This window comes from Amaranthus tricolor, chromosome 5, assembly GCF_026212465.1.
Source record: "Amaranthus tricolor cultivar Red isolate AtriRed21 chromosome 5, ASM2621246v1, whole genome shotgun sequence".
Taxonomy (NCBI): Eukaryota; Viridiplantae; Streptophyta; class Magnoliopsida; order Caryophyllales; family Amaranthaceae; genus Amaranthus; species Amaranthus tricolor.
Window position 1 is genome coordinate 26,147,468 of NC_080051.1, and position 16,952 is coordinate 26,164,419.

The 16,952-nt window shown below is 36.1% G+C and overlaps 4 protein-coding genes across 4 annotated transcripts; 1 reads left to right on the forward strand and 3 right to left on the reverse strand.

Annotated features, from left to right (window-relative positions):
* Positions 1 to 11: 11 nt before the first annotated feature.
* LOC130812822 (glutathione transferase GST 23-like) lies at positions 12 to 1,103 on the reverse strand. The gene is made up of 2 exons (XM_057678435.1): positions 762 to 1,103; positions 12 to 694 (listed from the first exon to the last, which is right to left on the reverse strand). Exons 1-2 carry the CDS (start codon positions 1,068 to 1,070, stop codon positions 335 to 337), a joined length of 669 nt encoding a protein of 222 aa, XP_057534418.1. The 5' UTR covers positions 1,071 to 1,103; the 3' UTR covers positions 12 to 334.
* A 3,018-nt stretch (positions 1,104 to 4,121) lies between these two features.
* On the reverse strand, positions 4,122 to 6,219 carry LOC130813617 (uncharacterized). The gene is made up of 3 exons (XM_057679454.1): positions 6,189 to 6,219; positions 4,535 to 6,038; positions 4,122 to 4,470 (listed from the first exon to the last, which is right to left on the reverse strand). Exons 1-3 carry the CDS (start codon positions 6,217 to 6,219, stop codon positions 4,122 to 4,124), a joined length of 1,884 nt encoding a protein of 627 aa, XP_057535437.1.
* Positions 6,220 to 8,535: 2,316 nt separating this feature from the next.
* LOC130812841 (protein LOW PSII ACCUMULATION 1, chloroplastic) lies at positions 8,536 to 12,111 on the forward strand. Its single transcript, XM_057678456.1, has 4 exons — positions 8,536 to 8,936; positions 10,876 to 11,448; positions 11,552 to 11,602; positions 11,770 to 12,111. The coding sequence occupies exons 1-4, from the start codon at positions 8,710 to 8,712 to the stop codon at positions 11,906 to 11,908; spliced, it is 990 nt and encodes a 329-aa protein (XP_057534439.1). The 5' UTR covers positions 8,536 to 8,709; the 3' UTR covers positions 11,909 to 12,111.
* A 1,563-nt stretch (positions 12,112 to 13,674) lies between these two features.
* Positions 13,675 to 15,381, reverse strand: LOC130812842 (photosystem I reaction center subunit IV, chloroplastic). The gene is made up of 3 exons (XM_057678457.1): positions 14,747 to 15,381; positions 14,036 to 14,101; positions 13,675 to 13,940 (listed from the first exon to the last, which is right to left on the reverse strand). Exons 1-3 carry the CDS (start codon positions 14,960 to 14,962, stop codon positions 13,836 to 13,838), a joined length of 387 nt encoding a protein of 128 aa, XP_057534440.1. The 5' UTR covers positions 14,963 to 15,381; the 3' UTR covers positions 13,675 to 13,835.
* Positions 15,382 to 16,952: the final 1,571 nt, after the last annotated feature.

Consider the following 16,952-nt stretch of genomic DNA (forward strand, 5'->3'; position numbering starts at 1 on the left):
GATTGGGTTATATTGGGAAAGATCATTGTTGTTATTTGCTAAATCCTCTTTTGCTTTGTCAAAGCTAACAGCCTTGAGTTTCAAAACCCGGAAGTGGAGGTAAACACGAGACAAAACTCATTACTCGGACTTCCTCCATTTTAATTCTATGAAAGAAAGAAGAATGATCTGAATAATATAAATGGTACTTGGTTTAGATTTTCTAATGATATGACATTCTAAAGATAGTTGAAGTATCTGATGTACAGGGCTACAGGCTTCCTTCTGTAGTTCTTCTGCTGGTAGGGGACACGCCTTTTTCAGTAAAAAGGGACTATTATTGAAGTCGTGTTGATCAGTGCGCCGGAGGTGTAGTGAATCTCTCGCGTAACCCTTTGAAGTAGTTCAACATCTTATCATTGTATTGTAATCTGTCTTTAATCTCCGGAACTTCCTTAAATCTTCTGCTCCAAGCCTGTAACCTGGGAAGATTATTGGATTCCAGTAGTTTGATTTCTGCTGCTTCCTGCATCAATGGCAGCCAGCAAGCAATCCATCCCAAACATATATCAGTGAATCCGATTCGATTCCCACCAAAAAAATCCTTCTCTCCTAATCCTTTCTCTTCTATTATATGCAGCAATTCTTTAGCTTCTTTTGCTAGGTTCTCTTGTTCTTCCCCGACAGCTCGCAAGTAAGCGTAAAAGGTTGGGCTCTGCATATGGAGATGAGTTAGAAGAAAAATCAGAAAGAAAAAGAAGTATTAAAAATCTGGAAGTTACCGTATCTTCTAGAAACTTTGCCCAGAATCGAGCCATCGCTTTTTCATAAGGATCAGTGGGAAGCAAGGGATTTTGAGGCCACATATCATCAATATACTCAAGAATAATAATCGATTCCGCTATCGGTTTTCCATTATGAATGAAAACCGGTATCCGTTGGTAGACTGGGTTATAGTGTATAAGTTCATCGCTCTTATTCGCTAAATCCTCTTCGGTATAATCAAAGTCGATACCTTTGAGGTTCAAAGCCCAGATAACTCTGTGACAGTAAATACTAGACCAGACTCCCAGTACTCTCACCTCTTCCATTTCTTTTCACATTCTGAATTCTGATCGTATAGTATATATTATCAGTAGCATTTTTATTTAAATTATATAAAAAATTATGCATTATTGTTGTTTCTTTTTGACTAATGATGTGGGGTTAGCATGCTTTTGAGGCTATGAAACTGACATTTATGATATTAAACTTTGAATACAGCTAAGATTAGTTATCTTTCTGATGTAATATTGGACCACTTATAAGGTATCAGAGATTGATTTTGAAACTTCCTGTCTCTTGTCCTAATAAACCCGGGTCTGTCGAGTATCAGGAAATTTTCTATGTTCCACTTGACTCGAGTTTATTTTGAACTTCCTATGTCTCTTGTCCTGAACCTCTTGTTGTGTAGAAAGAGGGTAAGCGGAAACTCGATGGGACGAAGGGTACTCATGTTTCTTGAAGTTTATCTCTATTGATCTGTGTTCTGTATGCGCCTGTTCTTCTGTTTCGTTCAAATATTACTGGAAGGTTCCGTAGCTAGTTTGCAGCAAGTTAGTGTCGTTTTTTTCTGTTATAGTTGTAAGTAGATCGAGACTGCTTCACTGAGAATGGACTGTATCTCGAGGCTCTAGCTTCCCAGACATGTTCATGGGTAGCGACTATTGTTCGATTGCAGTCGTGCCAACTGGTGTGTGCTGGAGGTGAAGTGAATGTCTCTCGTAGCCCTATGAAGTACGTCAAATCTCCTGCTCTAAGTTTTTAACCTGCTAAGTTGTTTGCTTTTTGATTCTCGTAGTTTGATTTTAGATGAATAGAGAGAGTAATTCATGTGGACGACCATTGGAATTGTTATATTGGTTCATATAGTCGATTCAAATCTTTTGAGATTATTGCTCTGACATTGCTGTTATTGCTGTTAATAATGTTTATGTTAGATTAAGCATGTAGTTTAGAGTTCCAATTAGATTTGCGTTATATATATACATTTGATTTTTTTTTTATATTGATAGGGTTTTATCATAAAAAATTTGGAAATTATTATTGAAAATTGTAGTTCTCAATAAAAGCTAATTAACCAACCTTAAAATTAATAAGAAAAAACAGTTGAAATAATTAAGGAGATGTTTAATTAACCTCCTCCGCAACAAAGTTATACCAAAACCTAGCTTGAGCTCTTTCATGAGCATCTAACGGGAGGTGATGTTGATGGTGAGGCCAAGTCTCTTCAATGTACTCAAGAATTACATTGGATTCCGAGATCGATTTTCTGGCATGAACTCCTCACTTTTCATTGGAAGATCGTCAATGTATTCATATTCAAAACTCTCGAGTTTGAGAATCAGGTCATATCTTAGTTGGAAAGTAAATATCATACGTTTGATCCTCACCTAATCCTCTTATTCCCTCTACCTACTTCGTAATAAAAAAAACACCGTTGAGTTTCAAAGCTCAAATAACTTCATATGACTTGGCCATGCTACCAATAAGAAAATTTGAATAAAATAAGATTATTTAACAACTTAATTCTAAAAATAAGCTCCGTGAAAACTTATTTCCCAAAATAAGCGTCTGTATATCCAAGCCTAGCCTCGGGTTAAGTCGCTGTTACTAACAGCGAAAGATGAAAAAAAAAATTAAAAGGCCAAAATCGCTGTTGGTAACAACGACTTTAAGGTTAACTGGTAATTCCTTAACCTCGTCGGCTGGAATAAGGAAGTAACTGAGAGCTGAAAACTTAAAACGCATTAAGTTGCTGTTACTAACAGCAACTTAAAAAAAAAAATTTTTTTTTTAGTCGTTGTTAGTAACAGCGAAAGTTCCCGAGGCTAGGCTTGGATGTACGGACGCTTATTTTGGAAAATAAGTTTTCACGGAGCTTATTTTTGAAATTAAGTTGTTAAATAATCTTATTTTATTCAAATTTTCCTACCAATAACAATAAGTACACAATCCTAACCTAGCTAATAGTATCACTAACAAATAGGGGGTCTATGAGGGTATACGAGATGATCGATCGCACAAGGCCCCTTCTTTCTCCTGTATATGAAAAAGTTAATTAAAAAAGATATATGTTAAAGTGTATTAATGAATTAAATATACTTACTATAAATAAGATGTAAAATAAAAATTCTGCACAGAGCCACCAAATTTTTCAAGACAACTTTGCAGTAACAAAGAAGTTGTTTCAGATTAACCATTGATAGCAAACACTATGTGCAACTTAAGTGCACACGATATGTTGAATCAGTTTTATAACATAATCTATTATAATCCAAAACCAAAAACGTATAAATCTTTAGTCCAGCAATATATGGGTGAAAACTGGTAATAAATTATAGAGGTCCTCAATTACAATGTTTGACAAAACTCAAGTATTTTGGTTGTTAGGGGAAACTAGCACTAGTTAGTAGTCACTAGATTCTTGATCGCATACAGATGGTAAATTTTTAAACTTCCTCTATAAAGAATTAATATTCTAACACTTAGTGCTACTACTGTGTTTTGTTGAAAATGTAAACCTTGTTAGAATAATAAGTATACACGTACCAATACCACCACTATCGTATACTTCATCATCTTAGTGCGTATATAGCACTAAAAATGGCGGTTTCTTTTCTAGACATTATAATGGAATGTCATGCACTAAAATTGGAAGTGATTATCAAGCTAGTAACACGTACACATGCATGTTCATACTCGTCTTTGTCTATCGGCCTCTTTCTATAAATAGGTAGCTTATGAGTTGCATTTTTGAGCAACACTAATAAGTTACAACTTGTATCTTGGTGTATAGTCATTTTTATATTGAGTTCAAGGAAAGGAAAAAAACAGGAGGAAAATAATTTTTTGATAAGGGAGATTAAGAGTTTGTAATATAGTAGAGTCTTTTGTGTATCTTTCTCGAGTAGAAACATGGGGAGGTCTTCGTTATGTCTTGCAATGACGTTCCTATTGTTGTTTTTGCATTTATTATTTATAGGAATAGCTCAAGCAAGACATTTTAGTAAAGAGATTGTATTAGAAAATAAACATTTTAAAGATGAAAGTAATAATAAACTATGTGTGGAAAGCGATGCGCATAAAAATGGTTGTGGTTATCAAGGCGAAAGTGGTGGTGGAAGAGTTGGAAGTACTGGAGGACAAGGTAGTGTAGGTGGGGCTAGAGGTGGGGGAGGGGGTGTTAGTTTTGGAGGTGGTGGAGGTGTTGGTGCTGGTGCTGGAGGTGGTGGTGGTGTTGGTGTAAGAGGTGGAGGCAGTGGAGGAGGTATTGGTGGTGGAGGTGGAGCTAGTGGGGGAGTTGGAGTAGGTGGGGGTGGGGGTGTTAGTGGTGGAATTGGAGGTGGAGGTGGTGTTGGAGGCGATGCTGGTGGTGGCATTGGAGTTGGGGTTGGTGGAAAAGGTGGTGGAGGGGGAGGTTTTAGTGGTGGTGGTGGTGGAGGGGGAGGTATTGGTAGTGGTGGCAGAGTAGGGGGAGGAGTTGGAGTTGGTGGGGGTGGGGGGTGGCAGTGTTGGTGGAGGAATTGGAGGAGGAGGAGGTGGTGGTGTTGGGGGCGGAGTTGGTAGTGGCGTTGGAGTTGGTGGAAGAGGTGGTGGAGGCGGAGGTATTGGTAGTGGTGGTGGATCTAGTGGAGGAGCTGGAGTAGGTGGGGGTGGAATTGGAGGCGGAGGAGGTATTGGAGCTGGTGGTGGTGTTGGAGCTGGAGCTGGTGGAGGAGGAGGTATTGGTGGCAGTGGTGGAGCTAGTGGAGGAGTTGGAGTAGGTGGAGGAATTGGAGGTGGAGGAGGTATTGGAGCTGGTGGTGGTGGTGGTAGTGGTGTTGGAGGTGGAGCTAGTGGTGGTGTTGGAGGTGGAGCTGGTGGTGGAGGAGGTATTGGCGGTGGAGGTGGCGGTGGAGCTAGTGGAGGAGTCGGAGTAGGTGGCGGTGGAGCTAGTGGAGGAGTCGGAGTAGGTGGAGGTGGAGGTGTTGGTGGGGTAATTGGAGGTGGAGGAGGTATTGGAGCTGGTGGTGGTGTTGGAGGTGGAGCTGGTGGAAGAGGTGGTGGTGGTGGCGGTGGCGGTGGAGCTAGTGGAGGAGTTGGAGTAGGTAGAGGTGGAGGTGTTGGTGGGGGAATTGGAGGTGGAGGAGGTATTGGAGCTGGTGGTGGTGTTGGAGTTGGAGCTGGTGGAAGAGGTGGTGGAGGAGGAGGAGGTACTGGTGTTGGTGGTGGTGGTGGAGCTAGTGGGGGTGGAGGTGGAGCTGGTGTTGGAGCTGGTGGTGGCATTGGAGGTGGAGTTGGTGGAAGAGGTGGTGGAGGAGGAGGTATTGGTGGTGGTGGTGGAGCTAGTGGGGGTGTAGGTGGAGGTGTTGGTGGTGGAGATAGTGGAGGTGCTCGTGGTGGGTTCGGAGCTGGAGGAGGTATTGGCGCAGGAGGGGGTGGAGTAGGTGGTGGTGTTGGAGGTGGAGGAGGAGGGGGTGTTGGTGCTAGCGGAGGAGTTGGTGGTGGTGTTGGAGGTGGAACTGTTGGAAGAGGTGGATTTGGAGGGGGGGCTAGTGGAGGTGGTGGTGGTAGAGGTGGAGGAGGTATTGGTGCTGGAAGTGGTTTTGGAGGTGGAGCTAGTGGAAGTGGTGGTGTAGGAAGAGGCATTGGTGCCGGTGGTGGCATAGGAGCAGGTGGCGGTGGTGGCGGACAAGGAAGTAGTAGAAGTAGAGGTGGAGGTGGGGGAGGCATTGGTGCGGGGGGTGGAGCTGGTGGTAGCATCAGAGGGGCAGCTGGTGGAGGTAGTAGTGGTGGTGGAGTAGGTGGAGGTATTGGAGGTGGAAGAGGCATTGGAGGAGGGATTGGAGGTGGTGCTAGTAGTGGAGGTAGTGTTGGGGCTGGCGGTGGTGTAGGTGCTGGAGGTGGTGTAGGTACCAGTAGTGGTATTGGTGGGGGTGGTATAGGTGGAGGAGGTAGTGTTGGTGTTGGAGTTGGTGGTGGAGGTTCTATTGGTGTAGGAGGTGGTGGAGGTGGAGGTGGAGGTAGAGGTCGAGGTGCTTTTGGTGGAGGTGGAGGCGGCGTCGGTGGAGGAAATAGAGGTCAAGGTAAAGGTTAACATCAAAATCTGAAGAGAGTTGAATCATAAGCAATCTTATCGCGCATATTAAAATCCGTTAGTATGGTGTTTGTATTAGATGCATTATTACATGTCTCGATGTACCTATATAAATAAGCCATATTTGGCATAGTATTGTTTTATCAATGAATCTAGGCTTAAAGTTATCATGTATATTTTTTTTACCGTTTGAAACTTGAGTTGTATATATGTCAGTTGCTTCATAATTATCAATTAATTTGAAATAACTGCAAATTAAAATCCTAATAAATGTATCAATCTTATGTGTTTTTTTTTTTTGAAATGTATCAATCTTATGTGTTAGTATATCATATTATCAAATTTTCCAAATCAAATGTGAGCATCATGTGTTTAACTTTCAAAGTGTACATCAATATAGGCACAAATTCACAAGTATCTAAAATTATAAATTGAATTGAATATTTAAATTATAAATTTATAATACATTTGATAAAACTACATAAATTTATAGTATAGATAAATTATAATTATTTCAGGTTTTTAAAACATTTTTTTTATGAATGTAAACAAAATGGAATGCAATAAAACTGTTATAATTTGTTAAAAATAATCTTGAAGTTTGAGGCTTTTATATCCCCGGATTTTTTTTGAGTTATAATCACCATAATAAAAAAAAGCAAGTTGACCTTTGTAATTTTTAGATTTTTTTAAAAATTGTTTATTTTAAATTTTTACGGAGTACATACTTGTAATTTCTTATGTAAACTTCATAGTAAATTTGTCAACTATAATTTATACAACAAACCTATTATCCACCTACTCCGTGAAAATATTATTTATCTGAGTAATCTCAAAACTTTAAAACTTATTTACAAGACTTTTCAATTATTCTTGCATATTGTTTTGCAAAAACATTTCCATTTGAATCACATTTCATTAAATGAATAGAAATTTTCGTAAAGGTTTTGAACTTGAGATATATAAATTAATATTTTAAATATAAGTAAAAACTTTCATAGAAGAATGTCAAGGAATCAACCCAACCAAAAAGTTAAGCTGATGGTTGAGGCCCCAGGATATTTTATATACGCTAACAAAGAATATTTTTAAAACTTAATACCTAAGATTTTGAAGAAAAACATTAAACTACTTTCCATGAAGATACATTTGTTATAGCTTTTAGAAAACTTCACTAAAAGATTTATTTTAATTAGAAGGGATCAACGACACTAGTTTTTGTTTTTTTTTTAAATTGAAGTAAACTATTTTATTAATAATATTTATGTAAATCTGAAACAAAATTTTTATTTTTATTTTACCCATCACTAATAAGTAATATGAGACTCAAGTCTTTTCGAGTTAGAGAGCAATTACTCAAAAAATAAAAAATATAAGTAATGAATACATTTCAAACAACAAATATAACTGATGGATATATATTTTTTTTAAGTACGTATGTACTAACTTTTTAAGACTTTTGAATTCCAAGAAGTTAATTTGATTGAATTTGTATTTTTTTCTACAATAAAATGGTTAGATAATATTTTAAAAGTAGAAATCAAAATGAAAGTTAAAATAAACATTTTTTTCCACTTAATTTCAAAAGAATACGTACAATTTGAAACCTATAACTTTTGTTTTTTAAAACTTAATTTCATTGAAATTGATATTTGTATTTATAATATAATGGTTAGATGATATTTGTTACTTTACATAGGATTATAGGAGATAATATTTCTATGTTTTTATCGAGAATTGATAAATTCAGACTGTAAAATGTATAATGTATTCTTTTACATATAATTAGAATATATATAAATTTGAAATTTACGTGATAGAAGACAAATATGTCGCAGATTTTTCAATGTCCATTTTTATGATCCCAACTTCAAAAATAATAATCATAGAATTTGAAACAACTTTTGTTTTTTAAAATTAGAAAGTATAACTTTACCATTATCTATACATATACCTAGAGTAAAACACACTAGACATAAATTTCTCTAGTATTTCAAAAAAATTAGGAGTATCATCTTCGTGTATTTCAAAGGTACTAACCTAATTGAATTACAAATATATTTAAGTAGCAGAATGAACACATAAAGGAAAGAATACAATTTATATCCCTCTTATTCTATCCATTAGTTTCATTTATTTTTTTTTACTATTCACTTATCACTTTTAATTTGTATTTTATTTTTAGTCTATAAGTTAAAATATAGTCACGTAACATCTTGTTTAATTCGTCTCAATACAAAGATTATTAATATCAATTTTTTATAATTTTTAATTAAGAATAATTAGAGATATTAAATGCTAAAATATTGCCGCAGCAAGTGTGAAAAACTAAATGGGACTAATAAATTAAATAGGAGATAATATATTTTTTAAAATATTTAATAGATAATTTACTTATATAGTCGAAATTCCACAAGAGTAGGACACCCGTGGCACGATAGTAGTCATCAAAAAGTAGCAAAATTAGAGCCTCAATCATTCCATGTGCCATACAAATCCCTTCAAAAAATTACTCGAGAAATCCAACCAAAAATGGTTAAAACTTCAATCCCCGCCATGACTGTTCTTTCTTACTGATTTGTTCATTAGCTCAGGCTCCACTCCACACATTCATGGCTTCTGTAACCCAAACTGCTTACATCCTAAGATGGGCACCCCTCAATTTCTCTTCTCAAAATTGTACGAGTATTAAATTCTCCCCATTTTCTCACCAATTACTGGGTCATGGGAAGGTTTCTTTTTCCATATATGGTCATGTTTGTGGAACAAGAAATTCTTTTTCCCCTACTTTTACTTGCTCTGCTGCTAATAAACCCTCAGATTCTTCCAGTGATATCAGGTTTTATTGGTTCATTTCCTTTTTTTTTTTGTTCATTTTGTTATCTCTTTTGTGATTTATGATGATTGTACTATTGCGACTTTGTGAGCTTCTTGCTATTTCAATTGTTTTTGTGTGTGTTGGGGGGAGGGGGTTGGGAGAATCACTGCGTATAGGTTCAATGATTCAATCAGTTGAGAACTTTATTCATTTATTTATTATTATTTTTTTTGATTCAGAGTAGGCTAGAGAATCTCCGGGCAAGGGGAGGGAATAAATCCATTTTGCAGGTGGTGATCACAAGGGTGAAAGAAAAAACGCTCAACAAGTAGACTAACCCATGCTCTCACAAATTTCAATTTATTAGGTGAACGAAGTTGGAGCAGTTCATTAGGTTTTAATAAGTTGTTCTAAATAGTTGAGATTCATGGTTATATGAAATTGGGTGAGTTTAGTATGTTCCTACATGTTGAAAGGATTGAGAGTTTCAATACTTTTATCTATAATAACCAAAATTCAGGTGAAAGGAGCAAGCTTTGATCCTATGGAAAAACTTCTTGTTGGGATAAGGCCATTTTTTGTTGTTTGGGGTTTAAAAAATTGAAATGGGAGTTAGTTTTAGTTGGTTGATTGTAGTACCATTTGAGATGATCAAGATTGAGAAAATTATTGTAGTCTATAGAACCAAAGTGGAAACCCTAGATGAAAGTGTTGTTTTTTCTTGAGCCTTGAGGTCGTTGTTCTCGATACATGAGAATCTTGAAATGATTGAAAATGTATTACTCGAATTAAAATTCATCAAATGATGCTAGTTATGAAAGTGTGTGGAATTCCGTCCAAGTTTGATTTTTTTTTTGGGAAAATTGTAAAAAATAAACTAACCGTTGCTCGATCCGTTGAAAATAAATCGAACTATTGTTTATTTTTAAATAACCCACCTATTTGGTATAATTGCTACTCGACTATTGTTTATTCATATTCTTGACTTACAAGAAGCTTTGAAAATTGTTATAAATAATAAGTCGGTTTAATCTTAGCAAATATACCTAATAGGTGAGTTTATTTAAAAATAAATGATAGGTGGGTTTATTTTCAGCAGATCAAACAAAGGTTGGTTTATTATTAACAATTTACCCTTTTTTTTTGTGGGGATTAGTATTTAAATGCTTGCAAGCTTCAGCTAATTATGATGAGGCTGATTCTACTGGGTTTAGTCCATGAATGAAGGGCTTTTATAATGCTCATTTGCTCTTTCTGTATATCATCCGTCAATCCGTCATCTATGAACTTCTTCAATTCACTTTTTTTTGTCTTTTTTCTCCCTCTTCTTTCAAGCCAATCTTAGTAAGAATTCAAATTACTTAGGGACAAAAACACAAGGAAATAGGAGTATCTCCTACTTTATAACTTTAATAGATAGATATGTTATTTGGACTCTTCATATCGCCTCAAGCACACGTATCTTACCCTAAACACGTTGACAAGTGTATGGTAACTTGAGACTCATCTAACGTAAAAAAGCGTGAACATTTCTCTTAGATTAGGTGAATCAGACACTTGGGCCAATACCTATTTTACCCAAATCCAGGTTACATAATTTGTGATTCCTTCTATCTTTCATGGATCTCCCATGAATGATATAGAGTTGTACATCATGCACTAGTACTCCTTGTATTGTGCTACATTCATGACATAGTGATTTGTTTGCTATTTTTGTCTTTGATACCCTTTTTGATATTCCTTATCTTCTGAATATGTTTAGTCTTTCCTATAAGCCATGTCGATAATATTGTGTTTTTAAAATGTGAAAATTTGTGTAAAATGGTCATGTCTTTATCTTTCCAATAGAGTAGCTGAGTTGGCTACTTGCCATTTTGTCTAACCTGCTTAATGCTTTTCTTATCAGGTTCTGATTTCCAAGTATGGCTTCCCTGTATTCATGATTTTGTTTGTTCTTCAGTTCTACAGCCAAGATAAGGAGTGAAGTTCTTTCTCCTTTTCGCTCTGTCCGAATGTTCTTTTACCTTGCTTTCATTGCAAGTGGTAGTTTGGGTGGATTAATAGCTCTAACACAGCTGATTGGTGCTCTAGCAAATCCAGTGAGAGCAGCCGAAGTTCCAGAGATTGCCAAAGGTCTTGGCATAGATGTTGCAGCAGTATCCGTCTTTGCCTTCCTATATAGTAGAGATAATAAGGCAAAAAATGCACAGATAGCTAGACTTGCAAGAGAAGAGACCCTCTCTAATCTTAAGATCCGTGTTGACGATAGGAGGACCATTCCTATAAACTCATTAAGAGGGATTGCTCGTCTTGTTGTTGTTGCTGGTCCTGGATCTTTTATCGCAGAGTCGTTTAAGCTTAGTGAAGCTTTTACCGAGGGGCTTGTGGAACGGGGAGTGCTTGTAGTCCCTTTTGCAACCGATGGGGATTTTCCTACTTTCGAGTTTGATGAGAGTGAAGATATGGAACAGTTGACTAGTAAAAGGAGACGGCTTTGGCAGTTGCGTCCTTTTAATGTTTCCGAGTGGTCCAAGTAAGGGCCTATTTTACGGAATCCTTCCGTTGATATTTGTACAACTTGTTTTTTTCTTTTTGATTTCTCATCGTTAATTCATAAATGTATTTCTTATACGCAGGTGGTTAGATGAACAGAAGAAGTTAGCAAATGTCTCTTCCGAGTCTCCAGTGTAAGTATTTGCTATATTTCTGTGGTATTATTCAATTTCCTATTTGCTTAGGCTTTGCTCAGGGATAAGAACAATAAAGAAAAGGAGAAAAGATAGTAAAGAAGCCCAAAATTATATATGTGGCTTCAGACAACAAAAGCTTATATATCCATAATTATCATGTACAGTTATATGTCCCTACGTATGGATGGTCGTGTTCGAGGAAGTGGAGTTGGTTATCCACCATGGAATGCTTTTGTAGCACAGCTACCACCAGTAAAGGGTATCTGGTCGGGCCTTCTTGATGGCATGGACGGAAGAGTTTGAATTTGTTTGCAAGGTTAGAGTTAACTTTGAATTTGTAGTTGTAATTGGAAATAGCCTTTATATGTCTTATCTCAAGATTTCAAAACATGGAAGGAGACAGTTGTGTTTATGAACCTGTTATACTTCAATGATGTACCCCTGAAAGAATTTTTTGTTATTCTATTCATGTGATAGGGTCATAAATTTTGACCTCCTTTCAGTGATTGTTCATCTGTTTTTTAAAATTTTTTTTTTATTTTACTCTGTTATTGTCTGATGCAACACAACAATGATTCTTCTGTGGATGTCACAATGTGAGTTGCTAACTTAAAATAATTATTTTATCATAGTAGTTCCCGTTTTTCTAAAACATATATTGAAATTAAAGCTTTTGATAGACCTTTTAGAACCTAATACATTTAATGCCTAATGTGGTAGATTAATAAGTTATAATGGTTGTTACTCTGATATTAAATCACATATTAAGTAATAGGATTTTTTGTAACAATAAGCTTTAAATTTGTTGTAAAGCGATCATTATGTAACGGAACAACCGACTTTTTATTCCGTGGTAGGAATTAGTAAAAAATGGATAGATTACAAGCAATGATTTGCAACTTAGGGAGTCAATATTAATGCCCCTCAAAAGTAAAAACAAAAACAACCTTAGTTCTCTTTCTATCTCTACCTACATTTCATTGGTGGCGACCTAAGAAAGAACATTTGAATCAAGCTTGTTTCTTGTGGAGTTTGCTCTTCGTTTAAGAGCAGAAATCTCAAATACAAAATAATAATTAGAAGTCAAAGGAACTGAGGGAGTATTAACACTAAAGCGTGAGTTGTATTACTTGTTCAATTTACTTTGTGATCCAGTGCAGTTTATACAACAAGCCTTAGACATTATTACGCCGAACACAATTTGTTTCAGTACATGGGACTAGAATGGGAACGTGGAACACAACAAAGAGTGACTCAGAAATGACTAGATACAAAATAAATGTTAATATCAAAATTTTTTTTATCTTTAAGGCTTTATCTCACTTAAATTTATAAATGAAGGCCCAAAAGTCTTGTACAATATTGGTTGAAGGTCTAGGACGACACCTTAAACGATTGGGTCGCATTTCACTAGTGATTTAGCCATTTAGGATTGGTATATTGGGGTCGCGAAACGTGGTTATGTTCCACGTCACAGGTTTCTATGGCATTAATCCTAAGAGATTGGGGTCAGCTATTGATTACAGGATGTGAGTAGGTTTTTTTGAGCTGGTAGGCACACCGCACACCCTCCTCCTTTTTGTATGTGCTTGGCACCGGGAATGAGCGACGAGCACTCACATGCAGAGTTATCACAATGGTTTATAACTGTCTGAATTTCCTTTGTACCCTCTTCAATAGCATCCCTTACATCTAGATTCTCAGAATCTTTTCATTGCATAGGTCCCTCCTTCACGCAGTACTCTTTTTTCAATATATTCAGAACTCTTTCCATGCTTCAAATCATAGGTACTATACTACAATTGACCATCATATATTGAACAAAATGTGACGCTTAGTATATTTAAGTGTGGTTGTTGAGAAGATGTTAAACTTTTGGTAGAGGTTGTTGTCTAAGTCAAGCACTCGTCGTAGTATTGTTTACACAACACAAACTCTGTTATATGTTTATTGTGGACTTGTGATTCTCAGACTTAGATTTGGTATATGTTTGTCTGATCATATAAATCAAGCTATGGAAGTTTTAATAAGAGTAATGTAATAGTGCGCCATCGTTCATGGAATAGAGATCCCAAAAGAATAATAAGGTTAATATTTAGGATGATGAGCAGATCAGTATTCATGGCAGGAACTTGATACTCAAAAGAAATTCATGTACATTGGATAAAGATAGTAGTAGAAAAGCTCCTACTTTATCTGTCATCATAAACTAATAAATTATAGAATTGGTTCAAACAACTTCTTGAATCTCATCCAATGCATAGTTGTTGGTCGATACATTCGCATAATTCACCTTGTTGAATCTCACCACCACTGGGTATCTTGTTTTTGGGTCCTGCAGATTTACCCCATTTCCAGCAAAGAATGTTATTGACTGAAACCGAAAGGTCAAGGAAAAGGCAAAGGTAAAAACGAGATTAAAGATCAGACCTGGTCAACAGCAACAACCGAGCCAACACCCTTGTACCAGTAGGATTCCTTCCTCAGGATTCTCACCTGTAAGGTACCCATTTTAGTTTGTACTTCTTAATTAATGTCTTGGTTCATACAGTCATACAATTATGTAAAACAAATCAACGGAGATATGAATATGATCGGTAGCTTTCTAATTCTTAGTGATATGTTAAGGTATGTTATGATGTAAGGGATGTTATACAATTGGGTTATTGGTTGTCGGGCGGTTTAGTTGGCTTGTTCAACCAGCTGACAACATCGGCTTTTTATTAGCTCTTAAGCTAGTTTTTTTGCTGTTTAACCAATCAACAACCAAAAAAAATCAAAACCTAACTAACAACCTAGCCAAAAAGCCAATCACCAAACAAAGCCTTAGCCTTTGAGATCAAATATATACCTCCTTTGATCAATATACATTCAAGAAACTTAACCACCAATATACGTTCTCCGTGTTCATAATAGTGATTACATTTTCTGTTTTCATGTTATTTAATGTATTTTTAAATACAAAGTTGATTTTGCAAAATATGTATCAAAACGAATTAAACAAGATCTCATATGACTATATTTTTTCTTATACATAAAAAATTGCATAATGAATTCTTGCACGAAACGTAATCACTATCACGAACATGAAAGGAATAGTTACAAGCATGATGCACCGCGAAACTGAAAAGAAATTCTAACCTTAGAACCTCTCTTGGGACCAATCGGAGGAGGCTTAGCAGGAGCAGCGGCAGCAGGAGCAGCTGCAGGTGCTTCGCCTTCTGCAGGTGTCGCTGCAGCAGGCTCATCCGATGCTCGGACAACGAGCCTGCTGCTCTTAGGTGATGACCAGTTTCTGTTAGGAACAACTGGTGTGAACCCAATCCTGGCAGCTACAGATGATGCCAAACTAGCCATTAATCTGTATTTTTTGGTCCTCTCTTTTTTATTGTTCCAACAAGTAATTTGCAAGTTTGAGAATGAAGAACTACAAGGGAGTATAACTTAGATTTTGTTGGGTTGGGACCTGATTTTCTGTTCTGGATTTGGTTTCAAGGATGGAGGGAAATATTATTAGAGCCAATAGAAGTTTGCCACATGTGATTCTTATATCTCTTATTTGTGGTTTATCTTATTCTATTATCTTTTTCGTTGTTTTCAGGATGGCTAAGGAGGTCAATGTTTATCTTTTATTTTTTAATAAATGTTTAGGACTTTTATTGATTGTTGAGATAGTTAGACCGTCTCTCGGTGACATGAATTCAAATCAAGAGGTTATATTCTCATAATATGTATTGGATGAATTATTTGACCTTATATATGAGACACGTCTTACAGCAAGATCGTTTTATATAAGAATTGGTGTTGATTATTAGCTTTTAATGTGATCCAATTTCTAGGATATTTTGACCCTATTTGATTATTCCAACTCTTAAAATTTACTTCTTTCAATTCAACACTAATCTCTCATTTCTATAGGTCAGTTTACTACTAATGTCCTATTTCTTATTTTAGTAATGATTTTTCCTGTTTAGTCCATACCAAAGTCTCTTCTTTTGTTTACTTTTGGTTTATTTTTGCCTAATTATATTTAGTCACTATTCATATGAACACTACTAGTAAATTAGAGGGAGAAGTATATTTGTTATATATAATAAAGGTTCGAAATTGAAAGTAATATATCAATTTTTTAGAGTATAAGTGTGTAGTTATAATTTTGTTATAATAAAGGTTCGAAATTGAAAGTATTCTCATTTGAACAATAACTTATATTTTTATGCTTTACATATTCACCCTATGCAAATTGAAGGTAAATTGAAAAATTAAATAGTATACATCACTAATTGGAAACTTTTTGGTTAAATACATCAACTTTGTTTTTGACTTTATTAACTCTAAAATTTTTTAATTTAGTTAATGTAATATATACATTTATAACTAATTAATTGCCCATTAAAACAAGTGAAACTATGAAAATAATGTAACACCCCGGCCCCTCGGACCGCTGGTGACTACTTTTGGAGACTGTAGACTAGCCCCATAAACCAACACAAGTCTTTCCAGCGCACTTTGGCCTCACTCGTGCGCACCCGGGAAAACTTCCCAGGAGGTCACCCATTCTAAGATCTCCACCAAGCACGCTTAACTGTGGAGTTCTTAGCAAATGGGCTCCCTAGAAAAAAAGATGCCCCTTGTTGATATGAGTAGTCTATCAATTATTTTTCAAGCTAAATATGGGGTATTACACTCACCCCCATTTAAGAATACAACGTCCTCGTTGGACCGTAATTTCAGGATCTTTTCCTCCGCTAGGTGCACTGAACACTATCAGCCACGGTCGCAGGGTTGCTCTGATACCATTTGTAACACCCCGGCCCCTCGGATCGCTGGTGACTACTTTTGGAGACTGTAGACTAGCCCCACAAACCAACACAAGTCTTTCCAGCGCACTTTTGCCTCACTCGGGAAAACTTCCCAGGAGGTCACCCATCCTAAATTTGCTCTCCACCAAGCACGCTTAACTGTGGAGTTTTTAGCAAATGAGCTCCCTAGAAAAGAAGATGCACCTTGTGGGTATTACAAATAGAATAGCAAAGATAATTGTCATCATCATCAATCTCATACAGCTTGAAAATTGGTGTGTGTGAGGAAAAGTTATTGGACAATTCAAATATGTAATGTACCCCTTCAAACAAAGAATCTGCTCAATTTTATCCCAAAAAGAGAAAATAATAATGATTGTCTCATTTGATTTTGACATATTTGCTAATGTATTATTTTAATCTTAAATATCTTTAATTAAATTTGAGTAAAAAATTATAAAAAGTTAATATTAAAAAAATTTACATTAAGACGAATCAACCAAGATCGGACTTGAATAGGACTTATAGATTAAGAACAAAGCCAT